Genomic DNA, 23,128 nt, shown 5'->3' with positions numbered 1-23,128 from the left:
ATTAATTCTTTATGTATAAAAAAAACATATTAAGAATTTTTTTTGTTATATAAATTATTTTTATGTCGCTCATTAAACCACTGTCAGAAAAATGCCTGTTGCATTTTTGCGACAGTGGTCCAGTGAACGAAAATTTTGTTTATTTAACAAAAAAATTATTAAATATTTTTTTATACGTATGAATGTCACATTTTTTAATTATCTAATATATATCCCTTAAAAATTTCATTAATGAACGAAAGATTTGATTATTTAACATAAAGAAATTACTATTGTAGGATTCTTGAGGAATGGGGAGGTTGATTTCTAATTAACGCTTTACTGGTTATAAAACTATATTTGAACTAACGGTTAAAAGCTCGTTGTTGACTCTCTCTCTAAAACGCACTGCAACACACTGACTCACTCGCTGAACTTCCACGCTTTATATTGTTTCACCCCCCTGCATTTGTCTCGCTTGCACTCTGTCTCTCGCATCCATAGCTTACATTTGGAAAAACATATACTTTCCTATCTCTCAGTTCTAAACACTCTTCGTTCACGCCTTTTCAAACACTCGAGTTTTTCAAACATACCGGCGCCGATCCATCACAATATGATCCGGTCGCCCGCACGCATGCACGAAGAACCATTCATCCCACATTATTAAATTTCTTTTATTTAAACAATTAATTCTAACTAACTATTTTACATTTTTCTTCATTATAAATGATATATCCCTACAAAATTTCACCTGAAACGTCAAATAATCGTAACTTCCGCGCGATTCATTCTTGGAAATTCTGAAACTTGATATTTAAACTTAAATTGCAGCGAAAGGATCTGGAATGGTCTCAAGATTTTTCACACAAAGTTAGATCAATATTACACCTTGCCAAAACTATTAGTTCCAAATCGAAGCTTTTCAAAGGATTTTTTGTATTCCTCCATAAATAAAAAATGAGCGTAACGCAAAGAGGCTTCAGATTAGTTCATATTACTTAATGTTAAACAACTTTTTCTGATAAACTTTTTTGCCAGTTAATAGTTTAAGCTATTTGTAATAACACATATGATTTGTAGACACCTATGTATTAAATTATAGGCGGAGTAATTACATAACTATCGCACTGAAAACTGATGAAATCCCAGGAGAGAAGGAAAGGTTATTTACCATGCGTATACCTCCGTAAAAAAAAATTTTTTTTAAATCGGACTTCGGCTCATTATGCACTCACTATTAGGCTATACAAAATTAATTTCTTTCTTATAAAAATCAAAAATTTATCAAATGGTATTTTGCCGCTTTGGCACCACTGTGCGGCGCGGCCTGACCATGCTGGCCACTCTTCCAGAGTATGCCGCGTCGTGTCCCGAGTCTCCCCGCAGTGATGGCATTGCGCTGTCGGCTCCTTCTTGATCCGACACAGGTACTCCCCGAAGCAACCGTGTCCGGAGATCCCCTGCGTCAGACGCTAGGTGAGCCGTCCCCGCCTCGTGCACCATTCTCCCAGAATGGGCAGGAGGGGCCGGACAATTGGCCTGCCCGTGTCAACGGCAGCAACTTGCTGCCGCTAGTGGGCAAGCCTGTCCATTCGGGCCTGCCGCTTCCGCAATTTGACGTCCTCCCCGCCCGGGTCAATCTCCCCCTCCCGGAGAGAGCAGGCGATCCAGTATCTGGTCACCCGCTCCTCCGCCATAAATTGGAGGGGAGCTATGCCCGCGACGAGGTAACCCCGTATGGTCCGCAAGGCCAGCCGCCGTTGCGCACGATTCGCGTGCGCAAGATTGTGCCTGCTGGCCGCTAATAGCTGGTACCACACGGAGGCTCCACATAACGCTATGGAATGCACCACCCCCGCATAGAGGTGACGAATCCGTACATCGAGCCCCCTGATATTGGACAGTAGCCGCCCGATGGCGACCGCTACCCTCTCGAGCCGGGGGGCCATCTTGTCGAAGTGCTTCTCGATGCACCAGCGGCTGTCGAGGGTCAGGTCGAGGTACTTTATCTCGTCGGTAACCTCGAAAGAGGCCGCACCCACCAGGATCCGGAGCGGGGGTGGCCGCCGGCAGGATGACAGGGCATACATTGTCTCTCTCTTGCCGACGGATATCTCCATCCCCAGCCTCCGAATCCCACCGACGACGCAGTCCACCCCGATCTCGGGAAGGTAGCCCATCTACGTAGCAGATTACACTGACACCAGGGGGAAGCGAGGCCCGCAGCACCGCGTCATACGCCAGGTCCTACTGCACCGGACCGAGCACCGACCCCTGCGAGACCCCTGCATTGCCTCCCTCCGCATTATACCGTACCGACCCGGAAACTCAATCCACCTGTCCGACAGATAGTCCCGAATCACTGCCCGGAGGTAGGGTGGCATCCGGAAATAGTCCAGGGCCCTCACTACCTCGTGCCAGGGCAGGGCGTTGAAGGCATTGGTTATATCCAACCCCACAGCCAACAACACCCTGCCCCGAGCGACAGCCGCGGTCTGGAGGAAGGCAAGAAGCATGACCGCGTCTACCGTCCATTGCTCCCTCTGGAACCCGAATTGGCTGTCGCTCAAGTCAGGACCACCGCGGGACAGGTGCTCGACGAGGCGATCCGCGAGAATTTTCTCTTAGATCTTGCACGCTTCGTCGAGAAGACAAAAGGGCTGGTACGCAGAGGGGAGAATCTGCGGGCCTACCTCACTTGCAGAGGAGGACCAACCTTGCCGACTTCCATACATCCGGGAAGACACCCGGCACAGGCAGGCGTTCGGTACCCGTCTGAAAACTGGGGTAGGACGTCCAGCGCCGTGGCCAGCACGCGTCCGGGGACTCCATCAGTGCCAGGTGCCGTGCACCTTGCCCGAAGTCACCGGACAGCCTGGGAGAGCTCATACTACGACATCGTGAGCGTCTCCGATCAGTTCAGGTCCGCAGGAAGGGGCGCTTCCCACGGGAAGAGGGCAGTTGTGACCCGCCCCAAGAACTCGGGGCTGCACTGCTCCGTCAAAGGGGGTGCCCAGGGGCGGAGCTTCCCAAGCACCGTTTTATATAGGCGCCCCCATAGATCCCTATGAAGGGTATCTAGGAGCTCATCCCAGGCCTTGGCCTTGGAGGCAGCGATTGCTCGCTGCAGAGCCATACGGACGGACTTGTACTCTCTGTACAGGTCCGAGAAGCGGACGTAGAAGCGGCGTAGTTTGATTTTTTGGGCCTTGTAGCCCAATACAGCGTGGTCGATGAGGTTCACGGAGGCTCCTCCGTCTATAAGAAATTCTCCTCTTCCAGCTTCCAGCTCGGGAATCTAGACTCTGATCCTTTTCAAGATAAACAACAATAAAATTATTGATTTATTCAAAATTGGGTACTGAATCGGATATTTTATATATGATTTTATAAATAGAGATTATATGTAGTTAGCGCATGAACTAGATAGCTTAAAAATATTTCGTATAATAATAATGTTAATTTTTACCGAGTCGCTGGGTTAGTATCGCTTCGCAAATGTAGTTGTCGCATATCGCAAGTCCAATAATCGCCGCAGGTCGCCAATTCTAATTCACCACTTACACTGAACTTTTGTTAAACCTTAAACCTTTACTGAACTTTGAACTTCAGGCAAGATCTGGGCAAGATTGAATGAATCTTTGAGGGGGTGGTTCCCTTTTATAGGATGGACAGTCCATTGTTTCAATAGGATATTGATTTAATCTTCTAATTTTTCTATCTAATGTGCATCATTCTTACCATGGGATCAATGTGCCTTTTTGGAACTTGGCGCAACTGGACACACTTTCTGTTTATTTTTCAGGGTGACACCGATCTTTGCTGCGTCTCTCGCAGGAGGATAATTGGAATTGTTTTGTGCGCTAACTTCCTAGAAATTTTAACGCCTATCCTAATCCCATTTATCTTCTTCTCCTCGCGTAACATGATTGGGTTTCTACAATAGTTCATAATAATTCTTTGTCTGAAGTTTTATTCGTTTGATTCTTGAGCGGTCGAACCACCGGACATGACGCCATCTTAATTCCTAGAATCTTAACGCTTCTCTTAATCTTATTTATTCTTCTCTCCACCTCCCGGAGATAGGGGGGCACCTGGAAGTATTCCAGCGCCCCGGTATCTCCTTCCAGGGCAGGGAGTTGAATGCGTTGGAGATGTCCAACGACACCGCAATCAACACCCTGCCCCGAGCGACAGCCTCGTCCCGGAGGAGGCGCAAACGCTCCAATGCGTCGATTGTGGAGCGCCCCCTCCTGAACCCATACTTGCTGTCGCTCATGTCGGGACCACCCCGCGACAGGTGCTCGACGAGGCGGGCAGCAATTATTCTTTCGAACAGCTTGCCCGCCTCGTCGAGTAAACATACCGACGGTATGCAGAGGGAGACTCTGCGGGTTTCCCCTCCGTGTGGAGGAGAACCAGGCACGCACTTCTCCACACCTTGGGGAAGACTCCAGGTGCAGGCTCGCGTCCATGACGCTCCTGAACGCCGGGGCGAGGACCTTTAAGGCTAAGGCCGTTATACCACCGGGAATCCCATCAGGGCCGGGGGCCTTCGTGCCCCCAGCCCGGAGTTCCCGGACGGCCCGGTGCAGCTCCCACTTTATGACCCGGAGCTCGTCCGTCTATTCTGAGGTCAGCTCCGGGGCGCGTTCCCACCCCCCCCTCCCCGTCATTGAGGGGGAAGAGGGTATCCACAACGCGCCCTAAGAGTTCCGGGCGCTCTCCGTGACCGGGTACGCCCATGGGCGGAGCTTCCCAAGCACAGCGGTGACAATGGCCGCTGCGGTAGACCACCGCAGTGCACCGCTGCCGGACGTGGCCCAAGGCTCACTTTGCCGGCCTTCTTCAAGGCCAGCGCCGCTACGGCCGGGCACTGAACCCATATGGTGCCGAGCCCGTTGGGTGGGATCTTCACTTCCCCCACCCTCACGGACTCGACGGTGCAGCCCCTGGCCTCTGCAACCGCCGCGGCCACCTCCCGGGGGGTCACGGACACATCCAGGCCCGTGAGGCGGAATTCCGCCATCTTCACGGGCCTGACGACCTTGACCCCCATGTCCCCCAGGACGGCGTTCGTACTGGCCGTCATGGCATCGGCCGTGGGGCCCCCATCGGCACCGGGGACCTCGATGATGAGGCCCCCGGTTACCGCCCTCTTCCATTGTTGTGCCCCAATGCCAAAGGCATCGAGGTTGTTGCCCTGGCGTGCCCTCTTAACCGCCTCCTCGTAGGAGGCCTTGCTGTCTGCGGGAACGGTCAGGGTGACCGCCGCCGCGCGTGGAAGAGCCTTGACCCTAGCCGGTAACTTTGCGCCATTCGGGGCGGGTGGAGCGGCCTTCTTCCCCTTAAGGGCGCCCGCCGAGGCCTTGGCCTTGGTCTTGGACCGCCTACTCAAGACATCCGCCCAGGTTTCCCCATTAGGGTTACCTAGTGTCGGTGCTGGAGGCAGGGTCCGGCGAGGGACCGTTGGCCGGGCAGGGCGGGGGGGGGGGGGGCAGGGACGCCCCCCGTAGTACCCCCCTTCTTCTTCTTCTTCTTCTTCGGTGCCTCTCCCAGTACAGGGGCAGGGGCCGGCGTCGGCGGCGCGGGTTGCAGGGGCAGGCGGCGATGGCGTCAGAGGCACGGTAGGCGGCTGCGGGGCCCCTCGAGCACCGAGCCCGGCCGCGCGACGCAGCTCCCTCCGCACCTCTTCACGGAGGGAGCTCAGGCCCGCCTCCATGAGGGCCCGCAACTGGGCCATCATGTCCGCTGTCGCCTCACCCACATGAGGCGTCTCGGGGACCACGGGTGTCAGAGTGTCCCCGTTGGCGCTGGGGGCGGATATTGCCGGCAGGGGGGAGCGTCGCGCAGCCGCTTGGATAACATGAGCTCCCATTTGACGGCCTCGAGGGTGTCGCGGGTATCCCGCAACTCGTTCTCAAGTTCGGTGATCCTCCCCCGTAGCACGGTCATTTCCGCGAGGGAGGCGGGGCCGGAGCCAGTAGCAGAGTGTCCCCCCTGGACACCCCTCTGCTCCAGCTCCCTGAACACCGCCTCAATAACCCCGGCGTAATCCTTGAACGCATTTAGGAACATTCCTTTGAGGTTCTTGCTCCTCCCGGCTAGGTCAACGACCTCGCGTGCGTGACCGCTCTATTCCAAGAGCGGTCAGCTCTCCGGGGAGCAGGCTTCTTATCTCCGGACGGGGGGCTGGGGGGTCACCTCCAGTTTCTCCCGCTTACCGACCGACGGGGTCGGCGAGGCGCTCCCAGACCGAGAGCGCTTCTTGGCCGCGCCGCTGGCGGAGGCACCCGAGGCAACCGACCACCGGTCGTTCTCCAGGTTGGGTATTGGTGCGCCCCTCCCAGGCCGGGGCTTGGGCCGGCCTCTAGCAACTGGGCCATCCACCATCTCTGATGTTGCAGGCACCACCGCTCCCTTCTCGACCGCTTCCAGGCGCGCTTCCCCTCCACAATGTCATCATTGTTCGTCCGAGGCTCGGCGTTTGAAAAATCCATAGTTACCATGTTCGGGTCTGGTTACTACGCCCCCACTTCTGGGGGCGCCTCACTCGATACCCTAAATACTACAAGCGGAAGGGGGTGTCCACTGGGGCAGAGCCGCTTGTCCCGGTAAGCCTAGATACAACGGGAGGTCGGCAGGTATCCCGAGGTTGTACAACGGTTATGAGCGGATGCATCCACCACCCACCCCCGGCGCATACTCCGGAGGTTTCCCATCGCCACGTTATGATAGCTTGGGATAGAGACTTTTTTATAGAGGTTTATCCTCCTCGCAGGCCGGCCGATTAAGGCAAGTCCCCCGTTCCGGTAAAATATGACCACCGGTTTACGGTATGGAGCCCTGCGGCGACCTCCCCGGTCGTTCGAAGGACACATTGAAAGCCCGCGGTTTTACACCCCTCCGTGTGAGCCTTACCGGCATGGGAGGCCCTGCCAGGATCCGAAGATGCCGCCGGCATCGCCTCACACATCATTCGGACTACTTCCCGCGGAATGCCCCTCGCTCCGTTAGCAACACACAACTATGTGTGTTCCCAGGGTCCACCACGAGGAGGTGGAGCGAGAGGACTTTAGACCTGTGACATCCCTCAAATAGAGAGAACTCCCTGGGAGGAGCCGGGGTTATGTGGGACTGCCCCTTGGGAAAAATCCCCAGAGGCTACCCACTAAAAACCCACGCCCACCTAAGCTAAAGGGGAGGTGCCTGGATCACGCGAGTACTCAACAGGACACCTCCCAGCTATCATCACACCCCGGGGGAAGGGTTAACCTCACCATTGCTTACACTATAAGACCCCAGGCGGAGCGACCCGCCCGGTGTCCCCATCCCTGGAGCCTTCATATTGGGCTTCCCGAGCCCCAGCTCGGTCCACCCACAGCTCGCGGAGTCTTCGTGCCCCGCTCGGAGCCGGTATCCCGAAGGAACCAGCCCCGGCCGAGGCAAGAAGACGCCGCCACCGGTAGGAAGGGTCGTCGGAGGCGCGATCCGGCACGCCCCGACCCTTCCTCACCCAATACCCCCCACGGATCCCCCTCCCCAATCGGGGAGGGACGGACCGACATACCCCCACACCGGGAAACTAACCCGGGGGGTATCGGCCTATCACGGGGGGAGCTGTGCTCCCCCCGGGGGCCCGGGTCAGCTCACGCCCCGGGCCCCACCCTTGGTTTAACCCTTGTTACGTCCCAAGTGGGATGAATTACGATTTCAAGAGGATAGGACCCAGTTTCGAACCTATCTGCATACACCGGTACGGTTCGGGAAATTGGGGATCCTTTAAATAAGTTTGAACCTTTATTTCGAAAACAACAAATTATTGATTTATTCAAAGTGTGGTTCTGAATCAGAGATTACAAATTTGTTTGCGCGTGACGGAGATGAGGGGATAGCTGGAACTATCCTGACGAGGATATACAGTGGGAGTGATTGAACGAACGCTGGATCACTGATCCTCGATAAAATTGTCTTTATTGCGAAAAAGATCGCGATGCGCACTTGGTGGACAATAGCCCCGCGATAGGCACGAGAGCACGAATTTCCGAAAACTTAGTGCGGAAAGAACGATTAACAGAACGCGATAGGCGCGGTGACACTGTCGTACGTTCGAAGAGCGAGCAGAAGAAAAACACTTGTATACCGTTCGAGGCTTGGATCAAGAATGCTCCGTTACGCTCGAATCGATTCGTAATCGCAACGGATAAACGTGGCGCTGTTGATCGATACACATAATCGACACATGGATCGGGCCGCGTGTGTGTTGGTGCACGATCTACCGAAATCCGATATTTGATTCCTGAGCAAAATTCGATTTTACATATATTGTTTATAATGCGCATATACGGGAGTGCTTACAAGTACAGGTAACCCTCCTATGACACGGTAGATAGGTTCCTAAGAAAATGCCGTGTTGTATGAGACCCAGAACCAGTACAAAAAGGGGGGTTACGTACAGGTAGCGAAACCGTGTTATAAGATGCCGTGTTGTAGGAGTGTTACCTGTAGTTTGATTACGACAGTAATAACAGTGATAGTGATAATAATATTACCGATCGTCCAGGCTTCGGATCTGGTTACAACGAAGTAGAGCTGTTGGCACCGGTACACAACGGTTTACAATGGCGCGACTTAACGGCAAACTAGGAACGAGAACAAACTTCTGTGAAACTTCGAAAAAGAGCTGAAACTACTGATTGCGACTGAATGACTGACTGATTGACTGACTGACTGACGAACTGACTTTGAGGAGTTGGTCCCCTTTTTTATAGGATGGCCAGTCATTTTATTTTTGAAAGATGCTGGCTCAGGAGTCTGTACCTTGCATTTTTTTATCTTCTTGATGTCTCCTGACTAGTCAGCTGTATGCCGACAGGATCCTTTTACTATGAAGTCGGCGTCTTTTCTTATAATTTGGCATAATTGGACACCCTTCCTGTTTGTTCTCAGGGTGTAAACTGATCTTCATCTACGTGTCTTGCAGGAAGATAAGTTGGAATCGTTTTCCGCGCTATCTTACTGCGTAGAATTTTTAAAATATATCTTAATCCTATTTTTATTTCTTCTCGCGTGACATTATCGGATTTCCATAATAATTGATAATAATTCTTTATTTGAGGGTTTATTCGTTGGCGGTCGAACCACCGGACGTGACACCCTATAAACAGAGATCCAGCTGCAAACCTTCAAGTCATTGGAAACGACAAATAGGAGTATGCGACCCTAGATTAAAAACGGACACCCCTTCTCATTTTTAGGATATATAAATCCGTTCACTTTCATCCTCTTCCATCAGTAAGTGTGCAATAACGTGCAGAGTCACGTCGAGTCGAGTTCGTAAAAGTCAGTTCCAGTGAGATCGGTTTAAGTGATTGAGGAGTAATTAAATGTTCACTGGTGAAACGCGGTGTAATAGACCAAGATAATATATTTATTAACGAATAATGAACTAGATAACGACAAATGAGAAAACTAAACAGCAACGTTAACAACAATCCGGCCAATTAGCGAAGGCACGAGAAAGTTAGGGGGATGTTAATACTGCGATGACGACTCAAGAACGATGCGTACTCAGTGAGTGTCGCAAGGTTTCCGCCTAGTCGAGGGATGCTTCTTTGGTGGCCAAATTGGTAACGTCCCAGAAAACAGTTATTAAGGGGAAAACCCCTTGTCCTTCATGGGCATGGAGAAAGTTTCTTCCTGGAATTAACGCATCTGGTAAACGTCACTGCCAAGGACTTTTCAGTGACCTAGCCAGGGATCTGGCTATCGTCACTTTTATGGCTAATACTTCAATCCGACCACCAACGGTGTGTACTTGGGTAAGGAAGAATTTCTGCGTCCGGAAAGTCCCTTCTTTTCCACGTACGGACTCCGCTAGATCGGGCTAAAGTTTCCTTTCGTATCAATAGACCCTGACAGGCATTCAGTAACTGTTCTTAGACCCCGCATTGCCAGTGTGTCAACACCGAGCATGTTAGGTAAACTTACTTTTATTATTAATTGAATCGTGACACCAACACATGTAACATACATTTTAATCAAAATATATTCGTATTGTTTGGCAAATCGTGCAATCTATAAACCCTTAATTATCGTCCAATATTCTAATCTAATAATTGAAGTTCTCACATAATACAATCTTACCGCTCGAATTCTATCAATTAAATTACACACTAGTGTAACTATACGAGGCCTACTAACACCTTAACTTACAACTACGGGCATAGCCCGTAGTAGATGATCGGACCAAACGTAAATATAAAATTATAATTACAACCTGATGCAATAATTGTGATAGATGCAAGTACTACAAAAAGTTTATTTATACAAAAATCAGTAATACAAAATTAAAAATCTGCAATGGTGTGATACAATTCGAAACATTCTGGTAGATGTAACGGAACTTTGCACTTCTTACACTCCCACGTTGTTTCTCTACATTTTTTATTTTTTTGGCAAACTCTACAAGGTTTTTTTATCGTGGCCTGTATATATTTTAAATTCATAGCAATAGCCTGAATCGAACTCACATAATTTATAAAATTTAACGCCAAACCTTGCCCTTTTTGATGGGTCAAATTGCCTATAAGATAGGCGCCCCTTGAATTTCATGAGCGATTCATCAATAGCAATGTCTTCTTTCATTATATATACTTCTTTAAATTTTTGGTTCAAAAAATTGATCACAGGTTTAATCTTGCTCAATTTATCTCTATTGACAACCAGATTATTGTTTGCGAAATGCAAACACCTTGTAATTTGCAGATATCTTTTCAAAGGCATTGATTTTCTAAATATCGGCGTTTCGATAACAGCGATTCTTGGTTGTTTTACCCGTGCCATTATTATGGACAATGCGAAATATCTTTTAATTTCGTTAGAATCTACAGGAAACCAAGTGTCGTTGATTTCTCGTGTTCTGGGTGGATTCGCTCGTATTTGATCTGCATACCAGTTAGTTTCGGTTACAATATTTTCCTAGAATATGTCATCAAATATTAGATTAAATATATCTAATTCTCTCCTACTTCCTCCTAATTGACGTAAGGCTGCCTCTCTTATGCCAGAAGTCATCGTATAGTCCCAGATTTTTGGACTATTTCTTATTTCTTTCCAAAGCCAGGACTCTGGTAGTTGATCGTCGTCAGAAGTATCATCAATAACTAATCGCATGCATTTTCTTCGAACAGAACGTATATCGTCACTACTGTCACTTTCACTCTCATTCTGTCATTCTCACTGCTCCCATCACGAAATCTTTTTCTTGAAAACATCTTGTGGGGATGCTTCTCTAGAATTTATGAAAATAAGTTTTGATGTGCGAATGTGACCAAGAATAACTTGAAACTGATCACGATACGAAGAGATAATAAAAATACATCACGAGCCTTGTCTGTGCTATTTGTGGTGGGGCAAATTACAAACCGCGACCGTCGTACCACAAGCGATGCCCGTAATATTTACGATTGACTCGATTAGCGTGTTACACAAGTCGTGCGAATGGCTCGAAGTAAACTGCGCGAGCTTCTTTACGTATTCGGCACAAAATTCTCGAACATAAATCGTAGGTTATGGAGCTAATTATCCTAGCGGCTCTCTGATTTCGCATCAGGTTCGTTCACGACATACCATAGTCCAACAGAGACTTCTCCAACCTAGTGTCTCCCCAATTTCCAATTGGGTTCGTCCACGAAAACTATAGGATCCTAGCGGCTTCCTGATTTTGCATTAGGTTCGTCCACATCCCACAGCTCCCAGATTTCGCATCAGGTTTGTAGCGGCCAGCCTGGGACATCTGGTTATGGCATGGGTATTGCTTTACGCTCTTGGAACGTGACTTTGGGGATTTTTAGAAATTAGGTACGGAGTGGCCTTGTCACCGTTTTAGCTAACATCCCAATCGCGTCCGTTCCCAAGGCGTAGAGCTAGCACTTGCATTTAGTTTTCTAGGCCCATGCCATAAATCTGCCAGAGGTCCCATCCTGCCCTTCTTTAGTTTCGCACTTGACGATTGCCAGACGCCCTGGGTTTTCCCAGGCTCTGGCAACTCTTCACCCATAATAAGTGGTTGATGGCCCTTGGTTTATCAGGATGGCCTTGGGGCCATCAGGATGTGCCTCGGTCCCATCTCCCACTTTCCAACCGTCCACCCCCGATTGGTCCTCGTCCTGGCCAATCCGGGATGTTTGTTATGGGGGTGTCCCACTTGGACTCCGACCGATTGGACACGTCGCGATTGGACTGTCCCGATTGGACGCGTTCCTTTTGGACGCCGTGCCGATTCGACTCGTGCCGTTTGGACGCCGTAAATTTTATAATCATTGCTTTTCGAAGTCTACATATGGTGATATTATATTGTGAAATATATGGTTAAATATGATTTGGAATCTGTTAAATTTGGATCTGAATTTTTATTTTTGTGGTTAGGGTTAGGGTTAGGGAACGTCACGAATCCAACCGCCACGGCGTCCAAACGGTACGAGTTCAATCGGCACGGCGTCCAAACGGCACGAGTCGAATCAGCACGGAGTCCAAAAGGAACCCGTCCAATCGGGACAGTCCAATCGGGACGTGTCCAATCGGTCGGAGTCCAACTTGGCATCACCCGTTTGTTATCATCCAAGGAAGGGAGGAAAATCCCGAAGTAGAGGGAGGATCTACCCTTACGTGGGGTTTTGGCTCGATCCTCCCAAGCAATTCGATTCCAAGCATGCTAGGGAAAAGATCAGTCTCTAGCTGCTCTCTTGTACTCTGCTCAATTGTATTCGGTTACGGCTCACTCATTATTATAAATACAGTCCACTATTTTAATTTGTTACATTTAGTTCCTTTTTTTATGAGAGGAAAAACCCTTGTCAAATTAGTCTACACTTTACGTGTAAATATACAGCTAAGGCTCGAACATCATTTCTGATAACCACGAGCAATCAACAAGGTTCGTTCACATCCCACAACTCCCCGGTTTCGCACCGAGTTCGTCTGCGTTTGACTTCATTCCTAGAGGCTCCTTGATTTCGCATCAGGTTCGCCCGCGTACCTAACTAACAAGTTACATCCATATTCCTGGGATAGTAACCCTTCGCCGGTCTGTCGCGCTGCTCGCGGCCCTGGCTCGTAACACCGACTGTAGATGGAGAGGTGGGGAAGAAGATGAGCAGAGCATGAAAAAATCTAGAAATGCAAATATAAATATTGAAAGTAGAAGGTTAATACGTTTCATAGAAGAACACATATTGGCATATTTTCAAGGGTAATGTGATGGGTGATGAAGAAGGTAAATTTATGTATGTGGGAAGGCAGGGCATAACGTTCGCACCGGATAACGCGTATATGTATGTGTTTTTAGAGTTTTCAAACTTCTGTATTAAAATGAATGGATACAACGTTCTAAATTGTTCGATTTATGTAGAGATATGTTACAGTAGATGTTTTAAGAGTTAGATATAGCGAGAGAATGAGAGTGAGAATGAGAGAGAGAGAGAGAGGAGAGAGAGAGAGAGAGAGAGAGAGAGAGAGAGAGAGAGAGAGAGAGAGAGAAATGTGTCGTCTAAAGCTATTTTGTGTAAACATTCTTTCTCGAATTTGAACAATTTACTATTATCCATCCCGCTCTCCGCTCCCCCACCTAAACCATCTTCATAACCTTCTGTGTTCATGAGATAAATAAATTCACCTCATATAGCTTTCTTACACTAGAGTACTCTTACCCTCCACCTTTTAAGATTTATGTCTGATTTCAAAAAATCTTTTATTATAGATTCACTCGCGGAAGGAAGGATCAACAGTGGATAATATTATGTCACTGACTTTATCGGAAGATAAAGCCTGCGAAACTAGTAGGACACAATGGCGGCAGTGGTTAGCATGTATCTCTGGTTAGTTGTTTATCACTTACTAATAAGAAAATAAATTCTATTGTTCATTTTATAGACGTGAAGAATTGCCTTAAGGTATTATCCACCTATGAAAGTCGCTCATATCTCAATAAAAAGTTTGTAAAGGTATTGGGAATTTTTAACTAAATCTCCCAACGCGTTCGATCTTGGTAGGAACGTTTTTATTACAGTTCTAAGTTACAGCGATGTGCTTTCTCGCCCTAGACTATGACTCGACTTGATTCGGATCTTACTCGGACTCCACGAAATTTTGGGCTCGACTCAGACTATAACGCTCGCCTTCAAGCTTACGAAGCTTTTTAACTGTCCCCAAATCGTCCTGATTGGCCGGGGCTGAATTAGCCTTTTTAGCCAATCCGGCACTTCTTCGATGGACCCCTTGCGCCCTTGACGCGCTTTCTCTAAACGCGGTGGCGACCCTGTAAATTTGGTAATGCAGCGGGATTTCCTACGCGCCCGCAGTGCATGACGTGGCCGGCTGTCGTCTACCTGCCTAGCTTCCGGGTCCCTTCGGAAAACTCGAGGTTTATGGTACCCGCACGAGCTGTTGAGGCCGAAAGTAAAAATGTATAACAAAAACTGTAAGACGAGTAACGGCTTTCTCAAAAACAGCCGTGGGAAAACGGTTCCATAAACTCGCTCGACCATTTGCACGCCAAATGTTGATAATTGTACATTCCGATGGCCGCTACAAGTTATTTACGAAACATAATTTCTTGCCTAAAGCCGGATCTCCCTTGCTACTAGTTTCGCTCGTGTGTGAGATTTATATTGCTAGAGAACTTTGACATGACGCGGATCCGAGGTTTGTTTAAAGTTAATGTGTTTTATATCAAACATCCCTTTATTATTATTTTATACAAAACATCCCTTGGGCGGCCGATATTACAACAATATATGCAAAGTATGATAAGGTGATTGTCATCGTAACTTCGGTCATTGTAATTTCGGCTGCTCAACGGATGTTTTACGTTTTATTTTCACATTTCGCGGATCCAAAAGAGCAGAAAAGGGTATTCGAGTTTCGGGAATCAAATTTTTTGGTTGATAACATTTTAATTTTATTCAATTTTTGAACAACCTTTTCCTTTACATATAAACGCTATAACTTACAATTCCAACAACCAAGACATCTTAAGAGTCGGGGAATGTTTTAATTTTAGTCTGCCTGTTTGCTTTGCAATTTCTAACGTTTTTGTCATTTAAATGACTAGGCGCGTGCCTTAGAGCGCCCTCTGTATCGCATTCTCAAGATATGTAACCTAAATTTTAACCTATAGTACAGAAAAGAATCTTCACAGATTACCTTTCCCGGGTAGGGGTGCAAGGGGACGGTCTCCCACTGAAAAAAATTGTTCGCCATACATTCACGCCATAATGAATATACAGGGTTTGTGATTTAACTCTGCCTCAACTAATAACTTCATTATTTATACAGGTACAAATAAATGTTTGTGGATGTGGGAACACAGGAGAAAGAATTATGAAACTCATTCGTGGTCGACAATCTTTATTCACGTGCCGCGGCGGTCGCGTTGCTCGATCGTGTCGCTCGGGTCGATGTTCTATATCGACTTGCTCGTGCAAGGGCCCGCTCACGAATGCCTCTTCGGCATCGTTACGACTGCCCTCGAAACCGATCTCTTGGAGAGTCTCTCAAGTTTTCCGAGAACAGTCGTATCTGTTAGGGCGCAGCGTATCGCAGGCGACGATTGACACGTCCGCCTCGAGTTTCGTTGCTGCGTCCTGTATACATTATGTGGCGACGGTCTGGCGGCGTGCTCGTGCACGGGCCGCCACATCACCCCCCTTGGTGAAATTAAGGGTACGCTCGTATCTGTTTTAATACCTTAACTTAAATAATAATAACTACATCGCTTATAACTAGCATAGAAACTACTTATAACTAGTGACTAGAGATCGCATTGGCGGTCGCAGGTTCGCGTTATCTGCTTGCAACGTAGCGGTCGGGGAAACGAACACGTCTGCCCGATTTTGTCGTGCGCTCACCGTGCCTGTCCGCATGGGGTACCGAGGCATTGTTGTCGACTTCCCGCGGCGGGGGTTTGTCGGTCGCATCTTGCTCGTCGTCGTGTAGCAGGTACGCGGGTTTGAGACGGTCTAACGACACCGGAACCACTCGATCCTTAACACGAATGTTAAAATGTTTCGGGTGCCGCTCGACTACCTCGTAAGGGCCGTCGTATGCCGGTTGCAAGGCGCCTTTAAGTGCCCCGTGCCTCACGAACACATGCGTCGTCGTGTTGAGGTCTTTAAAGACGAACGTTTTTTTGTTTCCGTGGCGCATTACCGGCGTCGGGCGCACGCCACGGAAATGCTCGCGTAATTTTTCTATGAACGTCTCCTCGTTCGCGTTCGTGGTTCGCCGCTCTACTAATAATTCGCCTGGCAGACGAATCGATTCGCCGTAGAGCATTTCGGCGGGGGTCGCCTTGATATCGTCCTTCCAGGCGGCTCGAATGCCTAGGAGGACGACCGGTAACGCCGAGGCCCAGCTGTCCGCGTGGCAAACGATTGCCGATTTCAGCTGGCGGTGGAATCGTTCCACCATACCGTTCGCTGCTGGATGGTACGCGGTCGTGTGCAGGTGTTTAGTGCCGATAAGGAGTGACAATTGTTTAAATAAACCGGATTCAAATTGTCGGCCTTGATCGGTCGTGATTCGACAGGGTGTTCCATATCGGGCGATCCACCCCGAAAGTAACGCGTACGCCACCGTCTCGGCGGTAATATCCTCGACGGGGAACGCTTCCGGCCAGCGCGTGTAACGATCGACGCACGTTAAGCAATACCGGTACCCCTTCGACATCGGCAACGGTCCGATGATGTCCACGTGGACATGTTCAAAGCGAAACGACGGCGCATCAAACCTACCCACCGGAGTAGACACGTGCCTACTCGTCTTTGCTCGTTGGCACGGCACGCACGCCTGTGCCCAGGTTTTACAATCCTTCTGGATACCTGGCCACACAAAACGTTGCGCTACTAGCCGCGCGGTCGCTTTCGCGCCGGGATGGGCGAGGTTGTGGATGGAATCGAACGCGCGCTTACGAAATTTCTTTGTGACGAAAGGTCGCAACGAGGGGGTCGTCGTGTCGCAGTAAACCGCCGGACTTCCGTCGGGAAACGTAACACGTTTCAGCACGAGTGACGTGTCCGATTGCAAAATCGCGCGTAACTCTTCGTCCCGCTGCTGGGATTCGGCGAGTTCCGCATAATCGAGGGCCTGAGAAATTTGCGCGATTCGTGACAAAGCGTCGGCGACGATGTTTTCTTTTCCGGACACGTGCTTAATGTCGGTCGTGAATTGCCCAATGAAGTCGAGGTACCGGAACTGTCGCGGGGTATGTTTTTCCGGTTTTTGTGCGAACGCGAAAATGATCGGTTTATGGTCGGTGAATATCGTAAACGCGCGACCTTCTACCATATGCCGGAAGTACCTGACGGCCTTGTATACCGCCAGAAGTTCCCGGTCATATGGACTATATTTTCGCTCGGCTTGCGTTAGTTTCTTTGTGAAAAACGCTAACGGTTGCCATCCGTCGCTCGATCGCTGCTGCAACGCTGCACCCACCGTGAAATCCGAAGCGTCCGTAAAAAGCGCCAAGGGCAACGAAGCATCGGGATGCGCAAGCATGGCGGCTCGGGCGAGGCTGTCCTTGCATCGTTCGAAAGCCTCAATCCTGTCGGGCGTCCAGTCGACGGGGGTTCGGCCCTTGACGTTACCCTGCAGAGCTCCATTTAGGGGCGCTTGGATCCATGCGGCCGCGGGCACAAAACGTCGGTAGAAATTCAGCATGCCCAGAAATTGTCGCAGTTCTTTCACTGTCTCTGGGCGTGGGAAAGTTCGAATTGCTTCGACTTTCTGCGGCAACGGCCGTGTGCCGTTCGCGGTCACAGCATATCCCAAAAATGTCACTTCCGGCGCACCAAAAACGCACTTCGCGCAATTCACCAACACCCCGTACTCATTTAAACGACTAAAAAGTTCGTGTAAATGGCGCTCGTGCTCCTCGATCGAGCTCGATGCCACAAGGATGTTGTCGATATAAACGTAGCACCAGTCGAGTCCGCGTAAGACTTCGTCCATGAAGCGCTGAAATGTCTGGGCCGCGTTTCGTAGTCCGAACGACATCCAAGGGAACTCGAACAGCCCGAAAGGTGTAGTGATGGCGGTTTTCGGTATATCGTCCGGGTTCACTGGGATTTGATTATACGCCCGCACTAGGTCTATCGTCGAGAACAACGTCTTGCCGGCCAAACGTTGCGCGAAATCCTCAATGTGAGGCACAGGATATTTATCCGGAATTGTTCTCGCGTTCAACGCCCGATAATCGCCGCACGGTCGCCACTCGTCACCCTTCTTCGGGACCAGATGAAGGGCCGATGACCAACAGCTCTGCGAACGGCGCGCTGTTCCGTCCCTCATCATGGCCTCGAACTCGGCTTTAGCGATCCGCAATTTGTCGGGTGCGAGACGCCGTGGTTTGCAGGACACCGGCGGGCCCGGCGTCGTCCTGATGTGGTGGCGAGTCTCGTGCTTCGTCGTGCGGTGCCCTCCTGATGGGCGCGTGATATCCGGGAACTCGGCGAGGATCGCATGGAACCTAGATTCCCCGGATATCGCTTTTACGCTTCCCGCGCGATTTCCGACCACGCGTCCAGCCGTCGATAACGCAGTTATCCCGTCCACCAGTCTGTTCGCGCGCAGGTCGACGAGAAGGTTGAAAAAACTGAGAAAATCGGCACCTATGATCGGAGTCGTAACATCGGCGACGACGAATCGCCACGGAAAATCCCGTCGCAGTCCCAGGTTTAAACGGAACGCGACGTAACCGTAGGTCCAGATCGTCGAGCCGTTCGCCGCGTACAGCTCATAGTTCGTTTTCTCGCGCATACCCGTCACGCGCGACCGCGGAAACACACACAAATCTGAACCGGTGTCCACCATAAACATTGTCTTGGTCACTCGGTCCGTCACGAACAAGCGGCTCGTAGTCGGCTCGCAATCGCTTGCCGCCATTAGCGATCGGCCCGTCTGTTTTCCGTCGCGAAATTGCACGGCTGACGGCATTTTGTCGCTGCGGCACCAAACCTCCAGTGATACCAGCATCGACCGTCGTCGGGGGGAGGCGAATCACCGCGGTCGCGTGACCTTGAAGGGCTCCTTCGGGCGCTTCGCGACGGCGATCGTGAACGGCGGTAACTGTTTCTCCCAACGCGGAGGGCCGCGATCTCACGGCGTAGCTGGGCCAGCTCCGCGTGGATTCCGTCGGGTGCGGTCGACGCAGCGGTGACCTGCGGACGCGGTGCCACCTCCGCCACGGCGTCGGCGAGGGAAGCGAGTTCGGTCAAGCTTTCCGTTTTCCGCGTCACTAGCACAGTTTGTACACTCGCGGGAAGGCGTCCCAGCCACATTGTTCTCAAAAAATCGTCCGACACCATGTCACCCGCGAGGTTTTGTAACCGACGCAGGAAAACCGACGGCTTCCGGTCGCCGATTTCTTCGTGCTCCAAGAGCGTGCGGATCTTCTGCTCCTTGGTGGCCGAAAGGCGCTGGATCAACTCCGCTTTCAGCGTCTCGTACATGTTCTGCGCTGGCGGGTTGTTTATGATGTCGCTCACCACGTCCGCGTACTGATTTTCCAAATGCGCACTGACGTAGTGGTATTTGGTGGAGTCCTGCGTGATTCCGCCCAGCACGAACTGCGACTCCAGTTGCCGGAACCATGTTCCCGGGTTCTTCTCCCAAAACGGAGGGACGCGAATCGCCACACGTGCTACCGTGTCGTCTGCTGGGCAAGGGTTCGCCATCGCTGTTGCTGAACTTCTCCTGAACCACACACCCGCCAACGGTTACTGTTCGCGCTACCGTTGAAACCGAGAAAAACCTGTCCTTGCGCGACAGCTCACGTCGGTGTCACCAATTATGTGGGAACACAGGAGAAAGAATTATGAAACTCATTCGTGGTCGACAATCTTTATTCACGTGCCGCGGCGGTCGCGTTGCTCGATCGTGTCGCTCGGGTCGATGTTCTATATCGACTTGCTCGTGCAAGGGCCCGCTCACGAATGCCTCTTCGGCATCGTTACGACTGCCCTCGAAACCGATCTCTTGGAGAGTCTCTCAAGTTTTCCGAGAACAGTCGTATCTGTTAGGGCGCAGCGTATCGCAGGCGACGATTGACACGTCCGCCTCGAGTTTCGTTGCTGCGTCCTGTATACATTATGTGGCGACGGTCTGGCGGCGTGCTCGTGCACGGGCCGCCACAGTGGAGAAAGTTATCTTGGGTGAAGGTCATCTCAAGGTCATATTTTCCGAGATCTTATGAACAGTAATGTTTTTTTTTTATTGGAATGACCTACCTTTTGTATCCTAAATCGATAGACTACCAATTTCTGCATACAAATCCGACCTTTGCTTATATCTTCATTCCTAAGTGGGCTAAGGTGGGTAGCACATGTTTATATTAGAGACGACCTTGCAAATAAGTGGCCTGCCCACGAAGAAAAACTCTGCATACCGTCATTTGAAAATGATACGCAGTTTAGTAAGCATCGAGTCAAGTGAGCGTCGCGTATTACGTGGGAAAAGTGATGATTGGATGCTTCACCATAACAACGCACCTGGCCATTCGTCGCAAATTGTACAGAATTTTCTGGTGAAACACGGCATTTCGCAACTTCGCCAGCCTCCGTATAATCCTGACCAAGATTTGCGGATGTAGAAGCAATAAAACAGAATGCGACGAGCCAGCTGTCCGCTATCCCTAAAGATGATTTCAAGAAGTGTTTCAGTAAGTGGAAAATTCGCTGGAAGAAAGTTGTAGCTCCTAACGGACAATTATTTGAAGGGGCCACAATTGATATCAACCAGGAATGATGGCCACCGCCATCCACGACCTCACGCTGCCGTCCATGTGGTCGACCACGGCCGCCAGCGAGAGGTCCCACCCGCCCACTGCGGCTCTAAGGACACGGAGCGGCTCTGCCCAAACTGGTCATTCCTACAACGTGTGCCGCGCCGTGTTGACATCTTCTCCGCAGTGGTGGCACTGCCCAGTCGGCTCCCGCCCCATCTTGTGCAGATACTCTCCGAAGCAATCGTGGCCGGAGAGCACCTACGTGAGGCGGAAGGTCAACCTAACCCGCCTCCTGCAACATGTATCGAATATGGACAGGAGGGCCCGGACAGTCGGACGTGTGGAGGGCGCCAAGAGCGCCCTCCACTCCGCAAACATGTCCGTCCAGGCCTGACGAATCTGGGATACGAACTCCTCCTCCTCCCCGCACGTGAGATCCACCCCCGGCGGGCGGCGGAAGGAACGGGCGATGTGGTAAAGCTTCGCCCGCTCCGCCGCCACCACATGGAAGAGTGAAACCACGGCGAGGAGTCCCGCTGCCTCGGCGGAGATGGTGCTGTAATCCCGTATGGCCCGCAAAGCCAGCGGCGCCGAACTCTTTCCAAGAGTGCTTGGCTGCACCGGCTGGCCCCGAGCGAGCGGTGCCATACGGGTGTCCCATACAGGGCAATAGATCGCACCACCTCCATATAGAGGCGGCGGTGCCTGACGGCGCCTCCAGGTTGGCGAACCCGGGCTCGATTTCTCCCTTGTTGTCTTCCTGCGGGATGTTCTTCGAAGCCGTCCCTTGAGCGCCTCTCTTCGAGATTTCCCGCGCTCCTGGAAGGAGGAAAAAGGGGTCAGGGTCCCCCTGGGACCCGGCTACGGTCCTGGAAATTCGCGTCGCGCCAAGTGGCGCAGCGTTCAAAACGTTGAAAGCGTTCTCTGCCCATGGGATTTTCGACGTTCCCAGGGACAGCGCTCGCGACTGCCGTTATCGCATCGGTGCTGCATAAGGGCGGCCGGGCCTCTCGATATCGGCTCGGAGGGACGTAGAAAATTCTGCTACGTCACACGTTATACTAGGGAAATGCAAGAGATGGGTGAGATAAGCGTGCAATATGTGAATACCAACGAAATGGTCGCGGATATATTAACTAAGTCTTTGCCAAAGATTAATTAAATTAGAAAAATGTGTTGATATGCTAAATTTAAGATGTGAGAGTGTAATTGCAATACAAAGTTCATGTTTTTCAAATTATGTACTTCATTAGAAATAAGTCAAAGAAAATTGTATGCGAAATGATTGTTTAGAGTGCACTTCGAAAGGGGGAGTGTTAAGACTTTCAAAGTGCCCGCGTAAGACATTTGAACCGCGTGCGATATTTATTTGTCTTGCAACGCGTTGACCGCTGCCGCGTGATCGCCGTGTGCTCTGCTCTCGACCGCCGAACTATAAGCACGTGCGCGACCGGCAGTCTCTTTATATACACAACTGGGTCCCTACTGTCTCTTTATCTCCTTCCAGGGCAGGGAGTTGAAAGCGTTGGAGATGTCCAACGACACCGCAATCAACACCCTGCCCCGAGCGACAGCCCGTTCACGGAGGAGACGCAGGCGCTCCAAGGCGTCTATCGTGGAGCGCCCCCTCCGGAACCCATACTGGCTGTCGCTCAGGTCGGGACCACCCCGCGACAGGTGCTCGACGAGGCGGGCAGCAATTATTCTTTCGAACAGCTTGCCCGCCTCGTCGAGTAAACATACCGGCCGGTATGCAGAGGGAGACTCATCGGGTTTTCCCTCCTTGTGGAGGAGAACCAGGCACGCACTTTTCCACACTGCGGGGAAGACTCCCCGGCGCAGGCTCGCGTCCATGACGCTCCTGAACGCCGGGGCGAGACCCTTAGGGCCAAGGCCATTACACCACCGGGAACCCCATCGGGGCCGGGGGCCTTCTTTCCTCCAGCCCGGAGTTCCCGGACGGCCCGGTCAAGCTCCCACACGGTGACCCGGAACTCATCCGACCATTCTGTGGTCGGCTCCGGGGCGCGTTCCCTCCTCCCCTCTTCCCCATCGCTGCGGGGGAAGAGGGTATCTACGACGCGCCCCAAGAGTTCCGGGTCTAACCTCTCCGGGACCGGGGACGCCCAGGGGCGGAGCTTCCCAAGCACCGCCTTGTATAGGCGTCCCCATGGGTCGTCACGGAGGGTGAGCAGGAGCTCTTCCCAGGCCCTGGCCTTAGCAGCGGCTATAGCACGCTTGAGGGCCACGGCCGCCGATCTGTACTCCCTGTACAGCTCGGCGACCCTCGGCTCCGCGTCGCCGCCCAGAAAATGGCGGCGACGGGCGCGGGTGTACTGGCGGCGGGCTCGGCCGGCCGAACTG

The 23,128-nt window shown here is 51.0% G+C and overlaps 1 protein-coding gene across 2 annotated transcripts in view; it reads left to right on the top strand.

Moving 5' to 3' along the window:
- The window catches only part of LOC143355924 (facilitated trehalose transporter Tret1), a 117,178-nt gene that overhangs the window by 86,562 nt on the left and 7,488 nt on the right, over positions 1-23,128 (top strand). For both annotated transcript variants that reach the window (XM_076791152.1, XM_076791151.1), the window contains exon 2: positions 13,742-13,859. In XM_076791152.1, coding sequence (XP_076647267.1) covers positions 13,781-13,859 — 79 coding nt within the window. In that variant the 5' untranslated portion in view covers positions 13,742-13,780. The remainder of the gene's footprint in view (positions 1-13,741; positions 13,860-23,128) is intronic.

Source organism: Halictus rubicundus, chromosome 7 (assembly GCF_050948215.1).
Source record: "Halictus rubicundus isolate RS-2024b chromosome 7, iyHalRubi1_principal, whole genome shotgun sequence".
Taxonomy (NCBI): domain Eukaryota; kingdom Metazoa; phylum Arthropoda; class Insecta; order Hymenoptera; family Halictidae; genus Halictus; species Halictus rubicundus.
Note: the sequence above shows the minus strand (reverse complement) of the source record. Positions and strands in the feature narration are given on the sequence as shown.